This window comes from Penicillium hispanicum (assembly GCF_028827665.1).
Source record: "Penicillium hispanicum strain IBT 35686 chromosome Unknown utg000005l_segment0_segment0, whole genome shotgun sequence".
NCBI classification, from domain to species: Eukaryota; Fungi; Ascomycota; class Eurotiomycetes; order Eurotiales; family Aspergillaceae; genus Penicillium; species Penicillium hispanicum.
Genome location: NW_026623197.1, coordinates 725,686 through 743,026, shown reverse-complemented (window position 1 = coordinate 743,026; position 17,341 = coordinate 725,686). Strand labels below are relative to the sequence as shown.

At 52.0% G+C, this 17,341-nt stretch overlaps 6 protein-coding genes across 6 annotated transcripts; 1 reads left to right on the top strand and 5 right to left on the bottom strand.

The window, feature by feature from the left end:
- Positions 1-4,264: 4,264 nt before the first annotated feature.
- On the top strand, positions 4,265-6,208 carry N7459_005727 (flavin-containing monooxygenase; the record flags this gene model as incomplete). The annotated part of the gene is made up of 2 exons (XM_056944911.1): positions 4,265-4,913; positions 4,971-6,208. The coding sequence occupies 2 exons, from the start codon at positions 4,265-4,267 to the stop codon at positions 6,206-6,208; spliced, it is 1,887 nt and encodes a 628-aa protein (XP_056799246.1).
- A 121-nt stretch (positions 6,209-6,329) lies between these two features.
- Positions 6,330-7,324, bottom strand: N7459_005726 (uncharacterized protein; the record flags this gene model as incomplete). The annotated part of the gene is made up of 2 exons (XM_056944910.1): positions 6,330-7,164; positions 7,248-7,324. The coding sequence occupies 2 exons, from the start codon at positions 7,322-7,324 to the stop codon at positions 6,330-6,332; spliced, it is 912 nt and encodes a 303-aa protein (XP_056799245.1).
- Positions 7,325-8,037: 713 nt separating this feature from the next.
- On the bottom strand, positions 8,038-9,300 carry N7459_005725 (putative malic acid transport protein; the record flags this gene model as incomplete). The annotated part of the gene is made up of 2 exons (XM_056944909.1): positions 8,038-8,253; positions 8,320-9,300. The coding sequence occupies 2 exons, from the start codon at positions 9,298-9,300 to the stop codon at positions 8,038-8,040; spliced, it is 1,197 nt and encodes a 398-aa protein (XP_056799244.1).
- A 691-nt stretch (positions 9,301-9,991) lies between these two features.
- On the bottom strand, positions 9,992-10,356 carry N7459_005724 (uncharacterized protein; the record flags this gene model as incomplete). Its single annotated transcript, XM_056944908.1, has 2 exons — positions 9,992-10,068; positions 10,131-10,356. 2 exons carry the CDS (start codon positions 10,354-10,356, stop codon positions 9,992-9,994), a joined length of 303 nt encoding a protein of 100 aa, XP_056799243.1.
- A 2,908-nt stretch (positions 10,357-13,264) lies between these two features.
- N7459_005723 (VIT and vWA domain-containing protein) lies at positions 13,265-15,739 on the bottom strand (the record flags this gene model as incomplete). Its single annotated transcript, XM_056944907.1, has 1 exon — positions 13,265-15,739. The coding sequence occupies one exon, from the start codon at positions 15,737-15,739 to the stop codon at positions 13,265-13,267; it is 2,475 nt and encodes an 824-aa protein (XP_056799242.1).
- Positions 15,740-16,307: 568 nt separating this feature from the next.
- N7459_005722 (GNAT family N-acetyltransferase) lies at positions 16,308-17,148 on the bottom strand (the record flags this gene model as incomplete). The annotated part of the gene is made up of 3 exons (XM_056944906.1): positions 16,308-16,346; positions 16,402-16,971; positions 17,032-17,148. The coding sequence occupies 3 exons, from the start codon at positions 17,146-17,148 to the stop codon at positions 16,308-16,310; spliced, it is 726 nt and encodes a 241-aa protein (XP_056799241.1).
- Between the last annotated feature and the right edge of the window lie 193 nt (positions 17,149-17,341).

The window sequence follows — 17,341 nt, the reverse complement described above, 5'->3', positions numbered from 1 at the left end:
TGTATCTTGCCTACCATAATTCACCTAGGTATCGTTTCACCGGAAATACCACTGGCAGTCTCTTATGCCCTGTGCGAACTCTCAGCCTCCCTTTGCCGGATCAAGATCCACTCCCAGCGCCCCTATAATAAGAAAACCTATACAAAAGCTCATGCAATATTCCTTATCATCTAGCTTAAAACTACTGGAGTATCTGTTGGTAAGAACCATGTACTTCTTATTGTCCGGACTGAAGTATATGATGTCCCTTGTTCGTGGTGGTGGCCATGACTTGCAATGTAGCGAACTGTGCCCTATAATATAGTGTTGTCAGTGTCGGCCAGTCAGAGTGTAGCACTATACTACAACTCTCGCTCAGGAGTCCGGTTACCTTACTTATCAGGCTTTCTAAGTATATTGTTGTATACAACAACGCTAGCTTTGTTTTAAAGCGGGATAGATAATCCTGTCAATTTGGTTGGTGTATCACAAAGTAACATAGCAGAGGAAAGTTATTTGTTGAGCTTGAGTCGTTCCAGTGCCTTCTGGAGTAGGACACCAGCTTCAAGGAGATGTGACAGTAATCACGCTCAGAGTCCACCGCGTCATTCTTGGCGCGAGTGATTATAACACAGGAAATGGCGGTAACTGTGCCTGCTCTGGACAACGGTAGGTGACCAGGCGCGAGAATGTGCGCAGCTTCACACGGTTCGTATGCCAGGTCCCCTCGTAGTGTGTAATCTGTAGACTGAGCAACAAGGTACTCGTGCGTGTCACCATAATAGATGAAGACCCGAGTGCTTTGTCTGACCTCAATGTCAAGTGTGATGAGGTGTTTCCAGAACGGCTGATAGACGGCACGTCCATTACATTTATTGACAAGGTAGGCACATAGAAGTCAATCCCTCGGCTCCGTTTCGTTTTCCTCTTCTGCCCTAGGCTCCTCGCCTACCCGAAGGGCCAGTCTGGATGAAGCCAGTCCAATATACTTCAGCTGCAAGTCTCTTGCGGTCCTGCAGCGTGTAAATGTTTCTGGTGGATCAGCGTCACCAGAACAGATATAAGCAGACCAAAGCTCTGCGGTAGCTTGGATGGGCCTTCGACTCTCTTGTGCCGTTTGACGTATATGCATCACAGTAGCCAGCTCGGCCTCATGAGCCTTGCTGCGGTTGGGTTTGGATACCTGACAAAGCAGCTCGTGCTAGACGGACATATTTAGGAACAAGTCTCGAAATGCCAGACGGGTCAGGCTTCCCGACCGTGTGACATACTGAAGCTCTCTGCAGTATAGGTTGAGTCTATCTTCCATCCTCACTCCGTGATTTCTAGTTGTATATAGGTGATGTAAAGCAGGGATTGCATTCACTGAGTAGTCTGCCAGAGCCAGTGTGCTTAAACTAGGGTTCGAGGGCGTGGAGACTGTAAACCACGTCGGATCATTCAGAGCGACGATTTTGATGCCTTTATATTTATATTAGACCGGCGGGGATTGCCGCGGTTTCTGAAGAAGCAAAGCTCGCTGTCAGTGCTGGTTGAACGGGGCCTTAAAGAGATAGAATGTCGTTTGCCGTGACTTACTTTATCGCTCGACCTTCCCGATCCTCTCCCCTGTTCCTGTTGACTGTGATCCGAGACGTTGGACATTTTTCCTTGGATTGGAATGAAGCCTAGAACCAAATCAAGTATGAATGCCACAGACCAGGGGGCTTCAAGAAAGAAGAAATGTATAGATGGACGCCTGAGAGGGGAAATAGAAAGAGAAAGAGAGATGGAGATGGATGGCTGTAGTGTTGATTTGTTGGAGTAAAATAGAAACAGAAAAGCCAGGCTGGCACGATACTCCTGTTCTTATAGGCGAAAGATGCCTCAGGCGATGGGCAATTTTGAACTGGACGTCCATCAACAACACTAAATAGTGAGCTAGTTAGTGCTTACGAGACCCCCGCAACCCCGGAAAACCCAAATTGATTAACCGGTGGGGACCGATAACTAACGTAATCCACACCCGAGCTGGCCACACAAGCGAGCTGGCCACCCACACAAAATTAATCAATTTAACCATACCCTCTCTCTTTAAACCACCCTCATGCCACCAAAACGGGCTAAAATTAGCCAAAATGACGCTCAGCAGGAAGGCAGGGTCCTGCTCGCTATCCAAGCTATCCAAACCAAGCAAATTCCATCGATTCGGCAAGCAGCGCATACGTTTAATGTCCCAAGATCAACGCTATAGACCCGCCTAAACGGAACCCTTCCACGCAGCGATTCTCGCCCAAATGGTCATAAATTGACTAAAACTAAAGAAACCACACTTCTAAATTGGGTGCTTTCCTTTGATTCCCACGGAGCTAGCCCCCGGCTAGCTATGCTACGAGATATAGCTAATCTTCTGCTGCAGCAGCGTAGAATAAGCACAGTTAGTATAAACTAGGTTTATAACTTTATTCAACGCCAACCAGTTCTTCAAACTCGATATACACGCCGATATAACTATCAGTATGCTAAAAATAAAGACCTATAGGTGATTCAGGGCTGGTTTGACTTAGTTCAGCACACAATTGATTCAAATAGTATCCTTCCTGAGGATATATATAACTTCGACGAAACCAGTTTTGCAATGGGTTTAGTTGCTACAACTAAGGTTATTATATATACTAAATACTTTGGTAAATGAGCACTGCTTCAACCTAACAATCATAAATAGGTTACATCGATTGAATCAATCAATACAGCTAGATAGACGCTACCACTGGTGATCATCTTTAAGGGCAAAAACTTTATCAAATCATAGTTCAATGATTTACCACAAGACTAGCGAATCAAAGTTAGCCAAAATAGCTGGACTACTGATGATATTAGCCTCTATTAGCTACAAAATCACTTTATTCCTTTAACTTCTATACGTACACATAGGAAATTTCGACTATTAATCCTTAATAGTCATAGAAGCCATTTAACACCTAAATTCGACCAAATTTGCGAGCAACATACTATTATACCAATTTACATACCTCCACATTCCTCGTATATTCTTCAACCGCTTAATATTAGTTATTTTGCAGTGCTTAAACGGACCTATAGGGGTTTAGTTAAGAAACAGATACGATTAGGTTTTAACCATATCGACAAGCTTAATTTTCTAGCAGCATACCCAAATACACATTTTAAACCATATAAACCAGAAACTATACAGCATACATTTACTGCTACTAGTTTAGTTCCATTTAACCCAGCTAAGGTGCTATCAAAACTTGATATATATATCAAGACACCTACCCCCCCTCCAAGCCGGCAAAGCAACCAATCAAGCGATTTAGAGCCAAAAACGCCTCAAAATATTAGGCAATTGAACCGGCAAGCTTCCTCGATTAAGACATTAATTGATCGGAATTCATCCAGTCCACCTAGCCAAGCACTAAATCAATTAATAAAGGGCTACGAATTAGCTATCCAAGCGGGCGCGCTGCTTGCTAAAGAAAACCATGATCTACGCGCAGCGCATGAGAAAACCAAGCAAAAAAGGACTAGGTCTAGGCGCCAGATAGCCTATAATAGCAGTTTATCTGCGCAGGAGGCCCAGGAATTAATTAATAGTCCTAAACCGGTGGAAACAGGGCAGCAGGACCCCCCAGAGCCAGCACCGCCAGCACCTATACCAACGCCTACGCCGGCCCCCAGGGCCCCTAGACGATGCACTGGATGTGGGGATTTAGGGCATACATATGCTAAATGTGAAAATAGGCAGTTTAATTGATTTAATGGAGTTCTGGTTGATTAATTCTGGTTTAAATTTAGGTGCATGGGGTGGGTGGCCAGCTCGCTTGTGTGGCCAGCTCGGGTGTGGATTACGTTACCCAATACTATGTCTAATGACATCACCTTCGACAACGGAGCTCTATGATATTCATGATTCCTAGCAGGAGGTGAGGAAGCCAGAATATGTTCCGAAATATTTGGAGGCTATGCAGCCTTTGAGTTACTCTAGCTGCGCTAAAATGCCCACCCGAGCCCGAAGCCGCTACTTACATCACAGTCCAATGGACACAGCCAATAACCCCATCGGAAATCTCAACTCTAGGGTGGACGTATGTAGATCACGGCATACATAGCTCCACTAGAAGATTGTTGCACAGCCGGACAATTCCGTGGGGACGCCACTTCGTGTTGGCTACGAGGGTGCGGGGTTTGCAGCAGACTGTCATACCTAGCTCTGTCCGGACGATCCTGCTGATTCCCACTCCTTTTCTTCTTTCACTCCTTATATGCTCAGCTGCTCAACGTAAGTATGGCCACTGTTGATATCAATCCTCCCGCCGCGGGCCTCCCATCGCGATACCGCGTCGAGCCCGGCTCCTGTGACATCCCACTCGGCACGTTTCCCCCAACCAGCTCCACCACGCCAGAAAATCCGGACCAGATCGCGAGTGCACTGGTCGAGAAGCTCAATGCCGCTCTGGACAGCAAAAATGGCAGTGAGCTGTCGGCGCTGTTCATCGAGAACAGTTACTGGCGCGACCACCTGTGTCTGTCTTGGGACTTCCGGTCCCTGAAGGGCCGCGAGGCGATATCGAAATACGTGGGTGAGAGCGCCTCGGCAGTCAAGATTGAGATCGACCGGTCCTCGCCTCGCAGGGCTCCTCATAATGGACCGATTGATGCTTTTGGCGATGTCCACGGTATTGAGTTCTTTGTCAAGGTCACCACCAACGTCGGTCATGGAAATGGAATCGTGAGACTCGCGCAGCTGGGGGATGAGTGGAAGATCTTTACGGTTTCTACTTCCCTGCAGGATCTGACTGGCTATGAAGAAGCGGTCTCCAGCCACCGACCCGTGGGCGTGCAGCATGGAGCACGTCAGGGAAGAAAGAACTGGCAGGATCGACGGAATGCGGATATAAATTACGAGGACAACGAGCCCGCAGTAATTATTGTCGGTATGTATCTCTGGAAGTGACTCGTCTGGAAGAAGAATCAGGCTGAGAAATCCCTAGGCGCCGGCCAAGGAGGTCTCACTGCCGCTGCGCGTCTCAAGGCGTTCAACGTCGATACATTGGTCATCGACCACGAGGATAGAATCGGCGATAGCTGGCGTCGTCGCTACCACCAGCTCGTCCTTCACGACCCCGTGTGGTTCGACCATATGCCGTACATCCCTTTCCCCCCCACCTGGCCGGTGTTCACTCCCAAGGATAAGCTCGCCGAGTTCTTCGAATCGTACGTCAAGCTGCTCGAACTGAATGTCTGGACTAGAACAGAACTCCAGTCTTCGTGCTGGGACGAGGGCACGAAGCAATGGACCGTGGCCCTGCAACGCACCAAAGAAGACGGTACCACCGAGACTCGTACACTGCACCCGCGCCATGTCATCCAGGCGACCGGTCACTCCGGAAAGAAGAACGCGCCTACGTTCAAAGGCGCAGAGAACTTCCAGGGTGACCGCATCTGCCACAGCTCCGAGTTCCCCGGCGCAAACCCAAACTCGCGGGGCAAGAAAGCTGTCGTCGTTGGGTCTTGCAATTCGGGCCATGATATCGCGCAGGACTACTATGAGAAGGGCTACGAGGTGACGATGGTCCAGCGCAGCTCGACATGCGTGGCGTCTTCAAAATCGGTCACTGACATTGCCCTGAAGGGGCTGTATGAGGAAGCTGGGCCGCCGACGGAGGACGCGGACACCTATCTATGGAGTATTCCATCGGAGCTGTTCAAGGCGCAGCAGGTTAAGATCTCTGACGCGGTGCAAGCGAACGATGCAAAGACCATCGAAGGCTTGGAAAAGGCTGGGTTCAAGGTGGACCGTGGACCGAGGGACGCCGGACTTCTGATAAAGTATTTCCAGCGCGGCGGCGGGTACTACATTGACGTTGGTGGGAGCCAGTTGATCATCGATGGGAAGGTCCAGGTAAAGCAGGGACAAGAGATCCGCGAGATCCTCCCGCACGGAATCAAGTTCGCCGATGGCTCGGAGCTGGAGGCCGACGAGATTATCCTGGCAACAGGCTATCAGAATATGCGGACCCAGGCGCGCATTATCTTTGGCGACTCCGTCGCGGATCGGGTTGGGGACGTCTGGGGTCTCGACCAGGAGGGCGAGTTCCGAACGATCTGGCGCCGGAGTGGCCATCCTGGATTCTGGTTTATGGGCGGCAACCTGGCACTGTGCAGGTATTACTCGCGTCTGTTGGCGCTCCAGATCAAGGCGCTGGAAGTGGGCATTGCGACGTACTAGGCAGTGCATATCCCAGTTCCATCCGGTAGATAGAGAAGAGCAGAAGAGCAAACGCATACCGGGTGGGGTATCCATTCGTATAATCGTTCATATATTCGTTCATTCGTTAAGATGCTCGCCACTAATGGAACCAGCCCTCCTGCTGGGCAACCCACACCCCCATCGTAAGCACATTTGTATAGAGCCAGCTCTCCAAGGCCTCATATGAGTCCCGACCGCTGCCCGCAGCCGTCGAGACCGGGCTCGTCAAATCCAGACACAGCTGCAGGTTCTCCAGAATCGAGGCCTTGCGCACGAATATATCCAGCCCGCTCCGGGTCATGGTCGCAATGCGGCTCTTGCGCCGAGCATGTCGATCGATCAAGACGAGTACGAATTGCTCCGCCTCCGCCGGCGCATCATCTGTGCCGGCGGCACTGCGCTTCTCCCACCGCAGAATCATCCGCTCGTACTCCATATTCCCATTGTCCTCGTCATTGCGAATCGCGAACCGGTAGCAGGATGCATTGCTATTCCCCGGTCCTGCCGCACCCGCACTGGCTGTCCAGCAGCACCGTGCGTCGCGGAGGTGAATAGTCGATGCGGCAGTCTCGCCGACGCCGTTGGCCTGGCACATCGCGGCCACGATGTCGTTGCTGTGCATGCAGCACGCATCGTCCTCGGGTGTATCAGATTTCGTAGAGTCCGTCCGGGCGGGGCGGGAGTATATGTAGGGTTCGTCAAGAGTGACGTAGATATCGCCCGTACGTAGTTTCGGCCGTTGGTGGAAGCCGCGGGTCAATTTGGATTTGCGGAATGGCGGCTGCCAGATGCCCAGGACAGGGACGGGGCGGCGGTTGTGGGCGAGTTGTTGGAGCTGCAGGAGCAGCTTGGGAGCGAGACGGAGCGAGGATTTGGGTGGTGGACGGGCGAATTGGAATTTGGCGTGGATTCGGGGGTGGGATGGCGACGGTGGTCTGAATAAGGGATTAGCAGAAGAACCAAAGCCACGAAGCATCGATGATCGGCAGACACAGGGCGTGGGAATCTCGGCACTTACCGCTCCTCGCTGGCTTCGTCGCTTTCATAGTTGAGCGAAATAGTAGAAGAGCTCACGGCCGGCTTCGGCGAGATCATGGTCATCGACGCCGGTCAACGGGCGAATGCCTTGCAATACACGGCGAGGAATCTATAGACGGCGCGAGATGAGTGAAAATTCCTAGTCTTCACCGACTCAAGAGCCCGCGGCTTTCTCACAACTAAATACTAGCTCCATCTTGGCCCTACCGTATTCGTATATCTCCCAGTGGGGGCAACGGGATTTGAACCGCCTCAAGTCCGGTCGCGAGTACGCATGGCTTCCTGAAAGGAGAGCGCATTCCGCGAGATAGACAAGTCAGGATTGGCCGTCCATGGAAATTACACTCTGCCCCCAATCGAGGTTGACGCTGGACGATGTCATTGGCGTGTTCGTAAGCATACTCCGGTGCCAATGACTCGGCCTCCGCCGATTCCACATCGAGCAACCTTTGCGTTCTCGTCGAGTTCGTTGGACTCGGGTCCGCCTTAGGCAATTCGCGGTATATTCAGCGGATTTGCGCCCGACAGACCAATCGACGACAAGGTTGGGGCCGGCCCCGAATCGCGCTCCTGTGAGCCTTGCTGCGGGTGGAGCGATGCCATTGGCAGGGACTTGTCGATCAACCGCGTACAGCCTCAGCCTTAGGAGATAATCAGCCTCAGGAGGTGGCTGTCAACCGGTGGATAGTGACGGGTGCTGCAAACTCCGGCGTAAGAAATTCCATTCACAGCCATCATGATGGTTCGCCGAGACCACCGCCACTGATATCTCAGACATCCTTGGTGCCTGCGGTGTCTCCACGGCCCGGGCAGTGCCATCCACATTCGAGCCCCAAGATACGGCCAGTGATGATTCCCTTGACGGTCAGGATCTGATTCACAGCCCACATCAGCACCAGAACGACCAGCAGCGCCGTGGAGACCACCGCGAACGCCGGCGAAGCCATGATCTTGCCAAACTCCACCGCCGCGTTCGTAAAGACGCCCTATTGATGTCGCACGGTCAGCCACGGCAGCTTAAAGCCACGATACACTTGCACGATCCCACTCACCCAGGGGAAAATCAGCGACCACGCCGCCAGGCTAAATCGCGTCGCTCGCAGCCCGCCCGGCTGTGTACATAGCGTATGGCAGATGCTCAGCACGGCGAAGCACCACCAAAACAGCCCATAGCCCCAGGTCAGCAGGCCCAGGAATTGGCTGACGTATCCGATGGGCTCGGCAGCGCTGGCCGTCAAGAAGCTGCCGCGGTTGTAGTTGGCGAAACTGCCGCGCCGGACGGCCGTGCCGAGCGCCTGCAGCGCGAATGCGCCCTGCCCAAACGGTCCGCACAGGAGCATCTCTTGGTATACCTTCTCCGGGGACAGATGGGACCGGTCGAAGTGCTGGACCAGGATCAGGGCGTCGAAGCCGCCGGCGAGCGCGACGCCGGCGCCGACTTCGAGATACGATACCACGATCACGGGCACTTGGAGGCGCGCGCTGACGTGGCTGTAGCGGCATACGGTGCCTCCTCCGGCGGCGGATGTTAGCACTGCAATGAATGGGAGGAGGGCTGCGGGAGGGAGATTTGGAATGCCTGGTGGTTGCAGCTTGAGGTGCAGGTAGGGGATACCGAGACAGGCCACGATTGCGAGAGCCGTTTCCACCCACCACATGATATAAATGGCGAGCCCTGCGCGCACGCCGTATTGGAGGACAGCCAATTGGAGGATGCAGTTGAAGGCGATGGGGATGGACGACAGGCCGGAGGTCTCGACGACGTTGGTCCGCAGCTGGTACCGGACGTGCTTCGGATATAACAGTGCGCGAAGACAGTAGAGCGCCAGGCCCACGCCCAGAAGAAGAATCGTGTAGATCCATACGATCTTGGCCAGGAGCTGCAGTCCACTGAACTGGTAATCGAGTCGGTGGAGGATGACACAGAGGATCGACGTTCCCTGCGGAATGAGAAGCCACTGCGAGGAGAAGTTCCATATTGCGATGGACAGCGCTCGTGCTGGAGGCCGTGGCGAACTTCCGGGGTCCGGCATCACCCCGGGCAAGAGATATACCTGGGTATACTCGGGGATTGCATTCGTGATTCCGACAGAAGCTCCTTGTCCAATTCTTCTCCGGGTCTGGCTCATTTGGGCTGCCACTGTGATTCTCATTTGACGTCATTTTCAAATGTTCAACCATAACTAGCTAGTTAGCTATTCATTCATTTGTCGCCATAGTGTCCAGGATACCCAAACGACTTGATGTGCTTTACTGCAGTCGTTCAAGCTCTGCCTATACCAGGCCTCCAGGCCGCAAAGGTGTCAGCTACCAATAGCGGGCCTTAACCCGTCTTCGTGGACAGAACTAATTATGGAAGTAAAAAGAAATCAGCGATATAAATTGTCATGCAGTACAAACCAGTGCAGCGCCAAGGTATAAAACGAGCTCAAAGTGTAAACAAGAATGGGGAGTCATTGATGATTTCAAGATGAGTTGCGCCGTTATATCCAAACACCCTTCCCCACACATCCAACGCAAAGCAACGTTCAATGTAGAATTGGGGACTTCCAATCAAGCGCTGACATGGGCAGCGTACTTCCAGACGGGGCCTTCCAAGACCATCCGTCTTGAGACGGCTCTATAGATAAAAAAAGAAAGGGACATGGCGATCGCCGATCGCGAATCTGGGCCCTGCCCAACCATCGGATTATCCGGACATGTCCATCGTGGTCATCGTATTCTTCAGATATTCGTTGAGGGAGAGACGGGCTCTTGCGAGGCGTATCCCGGGTGGTAGGCTGATGCTTCGTCGGCGGTATCTAGCGGGGTCTAGTATGAGCGATCGAGCGATAACATGCGGTGAATGGCAGACACCACTTACATCGTGACTCCAAGTCTTTTCTTGCACCGAGAGATTCTTGCCGGAGGTGGTGGTAGTTCTTCATGCGTACGTCTCGCATATATTGTCCTTGCTCGTAGGAAGCGTTGAACCGCCGAGCCTCGTTATCTCTCGGGTTGTAGTGGTGGAAGATGGCGGCGACGAGGGCTGTGATGGCGAGGCAGCCAACCAGGACAATAACGATGATGGCGGAGTCAGAGAGGGTCATGGTGATGGGAAAGAAAGTGACAAGCTGCTATTTTGAAATAGAGTCGTAAGTTGGGGTCGTGGTGCGATGTACAGTTCACTTGGAGGGCGTTGGGCGCTGGTGCATGGTGGGATGAGAGCGATCCACTGGTAATAAGCGCTGGAGATGGACGCTGGAGGATGGGAGAGAAGAGGATGCGAGGTAAGAGGGAACAAAGACAAAGAGCGCAAGAAGTAGAGAGAAAAAGAGGCAAAAGGCCCGGCAGAGACCGGGATCCGAAGTATATAGAGGCTTACGCCAGCCTGAGGGGGGCGATGCCTCATATTTCGCCAATCTGATCTGTCTGGATTCGTGCAGATCGAGTGCGATTGGCTGGACCCATTCGGCTTCCATGATTTGCGCTCCGAGCATGACTTCGCGCTCGGCTGCCTTAGCTCTCGCCGATCGCGTTGGCGGATCAGGGCGGATGCCTTTTTCTAGTTGGTTCTCCTCATGGCAGCTACGCGCAATCAGTGATTATGCCGGATATTGGACAGCATGACTGTTGCAGTATGCGATATACTCGCTGCGGAGAATCCTTGGGACCCGGAGAAATTTTTGCGCCCAAAATAGTAGAGGTTTCGCACTGTTTCAGTCTGGACTTAGAGCAAAGCTTGACGGTGGGATCGTACGCCGATTGGCTGTGCATTGGCATTAACAATGGAGCTGCCTGGGGTGGAGCCTGGCCGGCACTGGTGGCAGTTGATATACCAGCCTCTAGGTGGGATGGATAAGAACCAAGAATATAAATGGGCATGGGTCTGGATAGAACAAACTGCATGCGAGACCACAGCTGCTATTGCCAGGACTGAACATTTTACACATTGCATTCATCGATAAACCCGATCATTCAGTTCTCAACCAGACAAAACAACAGATACATGTAAATCGACCAAGACACAAAGAAAAGGAAAAAAGGAAACCAGACCCAAATCCAGACAAAATAGAAAAAAAATAAGACAGATACATGTAAGTCGATCATCCAAGAAACAAAGAAAAGGAAGACACCATGCACAAGCCACCGAAGAAAACCACAGAAATCAACACTTAAGCCCGGGCTTCGGGCGAATAGGAACAAGAGACCACTATGCCACACTGGAATCGCCCCCCTTCACTCGCAACCATCCCTGATTCCCCACGATGCCCTTATCGGCGTAGTGACGTGGCTAAAACCCGGTTAGTCGAATCTTCCAGAATCGCGACAAACTGAGTAAAACGGCATCAGAAAGACTTTTACCTACTATGCAACCGGAAAACATCAGCGACCAGCAGCATCGACTTTCGGAGGTGTACCTCATATCGGCTGATCTCCTATCGGCATTATGATGAGCAACATAGCCTATCATGGACCTGAGCCCTCATACCGTCGACCACCTTCCTCCGCGATGAGCCACCTTTCTTCAAGAATTGCGTCATAGCAGATTGTGTTGTGCTCGGCCGTTGTTCAAAATAACCTGTGTCTGTAGATGTCCTGTGATCCCGATGATGAGGGTTATTCACTTACTGGAAAAGACAGTATCCCAGAGATATCAAGCTCCTCAATTTGTCCATCGAATGTTGTGTTGTATAGCAGTGTCGAATAAACTCTATCGCCGTTAGGAGGGAACCTTGCGTTGAATGTGATAACATACTTTTGCTAACGATCGATCATTTCAGGAAAGTTTACAATCGTTCATTTTCTGCGTATGTGTTGCATACATGACGGTTGTCGCGGTCGGCCAGCGTTCTCAGTCTGATGCATCTGCGGTGGCATCGTCTGCGCCCCGAGTCAGTTACTGTAGAAACTACCCGGGAGTTCTGTGGGCATTCTCACCGTTGTGAATGATGCGTTGGTTGAATTTGTGATGTATCAAGGGTGGATGAGATGTCGGTTCTCTCGCGATCAATGAGGCACTACCGAAGATTAGCTTCTGCAAGGGTCGATAGTAGAGACACACTAACATTCTTGCGTGCTGGTGTCTTCATTGTATGGTTCACGCCGACGAGCAGCATATAGAAGACAAGATTCCCGACTGGAGAGCGGGCATATGACCGGCGAAGCCTCAAGGGAGCGTAGAAGCACAGGGCAAAATGAAGGATAGTAACACCAAGAAATCGCAGAGTCACAAAGGAGGCGAGGAATCAAAACGATGCCAAGTTGGAAACACAAGGAGCTCTGTCGACGGGTGTTGTACGGCCAGGCAAGGCTGGTTTAGAACGGGACGTCTTGGAATGGTTGAATGTAGACGGAGGATGGAGGGTAGACAGTGACCTTTTTATAATTCGAACTTGGCCATGATTTCGACAACGACGTGACGCATTTCGATCGCAAGGCCACGGTTTGGCTCTGAAACCGTGGCCGAGTGGGGTTGACGTGGGCGCTTCGAAGATGCGATGCCATAGGCTCACATGGCTTCAGGAGGTTACAGAGCCCAGCGCTTCCATCATGACCGGAAATAACTGGGTCGATTTGCAGATATGCTTTGCCGCTGCCACTGTTGGCCAATCAGGCGGTGCTGTAGTTGGCGCCGTTATGGTGCTGATCGCTGCATGGAGGTTTCTCGGCACCCAAAGCGCGTAGAAAAGGTGGGATTTCACTGCGACCATAAGGTGGAATAGTGATATTTCTATATCCTAAAATAGCATGGAATAGACGTGTCGTAATCGTTAGTAAAGGGTGAAATCTGCTAGATATTTTCAACCCATGCTCTAAGTGATGTCGGCGTTTGACACTAATTCGCCTTAGCATTGATGTACGCAGTACTGTTCTGAGGCATAGATTTGAGAAAGTATCCAATTGGCTTCAGTGCTGTGAAGTTGGCAGTAAACTAGCACTCTGATTTATTGACGAGGCCAACTGAACGGCTTTCACTCATACTATGTATGGCCATAATCAAGGGGGGAGTCCCAGTCAAACGCATGATTCCACCACAGAAATCAACGACCGGATCACTGCCTGGTCGGCTGGGGCCATATGTTGCATGTACTGCACGATCCAGCCATCGGCCTTCTCCTTTAGCAGCCCCCAAACTTCCTGCGACTCGGACTCCTGCGTTTCCAAGTACCGACCCACCAGACAAGTTGCAAGGATAGTTCTCCACGGCCAGTTCTTCCACACCCTCGGGTTGTATGGAGGAGAACGGATTAGATATCTGTCGAGTTTGTCGCAGACATCGGGTACTTCCAGACTGATAGCATTGAAAACGACGGCGGACCACTCCCAGTATCCGGCAAATTGCTGCAATTGGATGAGCCGCTGCAGTGACGCATTTGTATCTTGAACGACCGGCTTGGGAGGCGGCGGGACATGTTCATCATCGAAAACACCGAGTCCCATATCTTCATCCGGTTCCGCCGGAGAACCCTTATCTGATTCGACAGCAGCGCAAGCAATAGCGCAAGAAGGAGCGACTTCGGAAAAGTCGCGCTCAGCGGCGACAGCAGGCACTGCCACGAACGAGCAATATTGGCCGGCCACCTGGAATCGTGTACCGAGTCGCTCGCACTCGGTTTGAACCATTTCCTCTATTCTGCCTTCCCACCGGTGCTTGACCAACACACCCTGGGGGTCCTTCGCCGCATGAATCCAGCCATGGCCTTCTTCGAGCTCGCTCGCGATTCGTTTGGCTGCGAGCTGGTGAATGGTTTCTCCCTCGCCGACGTCCTGGACTGGGATTTCCAGAGCCAGAGGACCGTGCTTGCTCCTGGCTCGGAGAGTGATACTTTCAGGGAATGAGTCGCCGTCCTGCGAAAACAGAACGTAGATGGTGGACCGAAAGAAGGGGTACGACGGGGGGATAAGGCCGGGAGCCTGGATCAGAGATGGTACGGATAGTTTTGGCTGGGGGCGTTGGAGGTCTTGTTTCTGATCTACCTCCTGGTAGTTTTCATCAAACAGGGAGATCGGCTTTGCATCGGTAGCGATCGAAACATGTCTGTTGTCGACTGCGCCAGGTTCATCCTCAAATGCTTCCGCGTGAAGAAGAGGTACCTTTAGGTCCAACGTAGGGTGCTCCAGGTGCGACATCAGCGCGCCCTTGAGCATGCGAACCACTTTCTTGTCTAAGCCCTCATTCTCGAGCACGGTCTGGGAGAAGCCCGATCCCGCTCGTGCAATCCCGTTGATAAGGGAGTGGGAGACGCAGTCGCCAATACCAAGAGTGAAAAACGGGGCAGATTTACCTTGCGAGGCCTGAGTGACGAAGTCGAAAATCTCGGTTTGCTGGTAGACCTCTCCATCTGTGAGGAGCAAAACTTGAAGGGACTTGTCTTTGTAGCGATTCTCCACTACAGCTTGGAGCGCGGGCAGGATTTCTGTTCCACACATGTCGGCTTCCACAGACCTGGTAAGCTGCAAGGCTTCCTCCAGACTCTCCTCGTTGTACACCTTGCTGCGAGGCCACAGGCTATGGTGTTGGCTGCCAAAGGACACGATGTTGAAAGGAACTCCCGGCGGAAGGGACTTGAGAAAGACCTCGAGAGCCGAACGGAGGGTTGGGATTTTATCACCCATACTTCCGCTTCGGTCAATCAGGAAGACAATCTCCGCAGGCTCAGGTGGCAGGCCGAACTTGGGGATCAAGGAGATCATCAAAGCACGCTGGTTCGGTAGAGTAGGGTGTGTCTCCAGAAAGGCACAGGGGGCGTCTTGGTTGGTGGAGCTGATAATCAAAACAAAGTCCTTACTGATGACCACATTCTCTCGCAGGTTGACGGATGCGTAGTGAGGCTCGAACATGGATTCAGGCGTGGATGAGACGCGGCCCAGGTTGACATCGATAGGATGGCTTGGTGAACGAATGGTACGAATCATAGAGCCCTTTTCCATGGCAACGTCTACCACGATCGACGTCTTGATGAGATCACTACCGATGACGCTCGAGACATGTTTATCGTCGCCGTATCGTGGAGCGATGGCCACAGGGACTGTGTATCGTGTCCCGTTCATCTGGGCATCCTGCTTTAAGTCTTCGACGAGAGTGATTTCAATCACAACTTCGCCTCCAGCAGGGACATTTCCCACTCGCGTCTTGAAAATACCCGTAGAGTCCGAGGACTGATCGAAAATCGCGGTTGTCTCTCCTCTGGACTGGGCTGCCTTGTAGGCATCGTCGGCTTTCTTTTTCGGCTTCACTTCGCCTCGAGTTTCGGTGTTGCCGGTGAGACAGGTGAACCCGACTATGCTGGCACCGTCGTAGAGAGGGAAAGAATAGAATATCTCAGAGATGGCTTCTCTTTTGGAGGGATTCACAAAGGTCTGCCTCAGGACTGTGCGCGATGTGGACGAGAGCACGGCCGCGTGTACGTCCAGGCCAACTTGGGGGAGGTATTCCTTGGATGCGGCAGTTGTGCCAGGAACATGGTGAAAGCAGCCGTAGGAAGACATTTTGAGAAGGCAGGTTGATAGTACGATGAGGTTGAATGTTGAAGATGACGCGTGGGAGGTGGGAAAGTTGAAGAGTGGGATTTGACTTCAAGGTTGATTTAGGTTGAGCCTCAGGGTCTGCACGCTGAAGAAACTGGCTCATTCCAATTGACTCACACGCCGAGGCATCTATGCAGTGCCATGAGAACCCTGAATTTCACTCGCCCTTTACTGCCTGGTTGCTAGTACTATGACGAGCGGGCGACGAATTCTAAGGCGATCCCCGACCCTCATACTTGCACCAGCCAGTTATCATTGAGATCGGGCCTTAGACGAGCTCTGGAAATCAAGGCAAAGGTTGCTGGGGACCATTAAATGAGTCATGCTTGGCTGCAATCTATGACTAGAATGTCCGCACTTGTGCTCCATCACGATAGTTGATATCGTCGGTTTCTAAAGTGACTAACTAAACGTTCCAAGGTTGAAAACAATCGAAAAAAACTTGCTATATCCTGCACATGTCAATCTCCCTTGCCCATACTCTGCTGGATTCATAATTCGTTAATTGTGGATTGTTATCCGTTGATCATTAGGACTTGCTCTTTGCATAGCGAATCATGCAATATAGCTGATGTAGATTCGAATCAGTCATCAAGAGAAGCACCGATTGCAGAAAAACTTACCTTGCAGACATCTCGGCCCTCCGCGCACTCGATCTCCTTGACCAGCTCGAAGCCCATCTTCCTATAAATGGCCACATTGGGAAACCCCTTGGAGCTTTCGAGATAGCACGACATTCCTTCCTGGTCAGCCTGGTCCATGACGCCTTGCATTAGTCGTTTTCCGACCCCCATCCCACGAGCCTGGGAATTGACGGCCAGGATATTGCAAAAGTAGTATCCCCGCGGGTCTTTCCAGACCTTCTCATGCGCATCCTGCTGCACTTTCTTCCAGATCCAGTATCGAGGGAGGTTCAAGCCCCCACGACCAAGAAAGCGGATGTTGTTCACAAGTTGTCGGAACGAGAGAAGCCACTCTTGTGCCCAGACCGACCAGGTCTGTGGCAGGGACGGCGCTTGGGGTGAGTACCACCAGCCGACACCCACGATGCTTCCCGGGGGCAGTCTGAGTTCGTGGTCGGTCTTCTGGTCGCTCGCCGCGCGACTAACTTTGGCGACAAAAATGGGACAGTCGCAGTTGAGACTATACTGGAGGTGCGCGGTGAGCGAGGCTGCGTTCCGCTGGACGTTGAACTACCAAGGTGGATTATTATTCGTGTCTCTTGAGTGCGAGATCAGGAAAGGGCATCGTACCTTGGAAGGATCGTCAAAAGCCCATTGGAACCAAGGATCGTCAGCGAAGGCCTTCTGGACACAATCTACAGCACCGGGGATGTCGGCCTTGGCCAGCGGGACGATCTCGATCGACATGGTCTTGGGCTTGCCACTACGGTCTCGCAGATCACGATGACAGTTGGCTCAAAGGACGGGTTTAGATATCCACGTCTTGGGTCTACTGGCTCGGCGAAGGGGCTGGGATAGCGATATGGTATAGGAATGGGAATGAAGCAGGAGTGGATAGTAAGAGAGAACCGCCATCTAAGGATAGTTTGAAGTGGTGCGA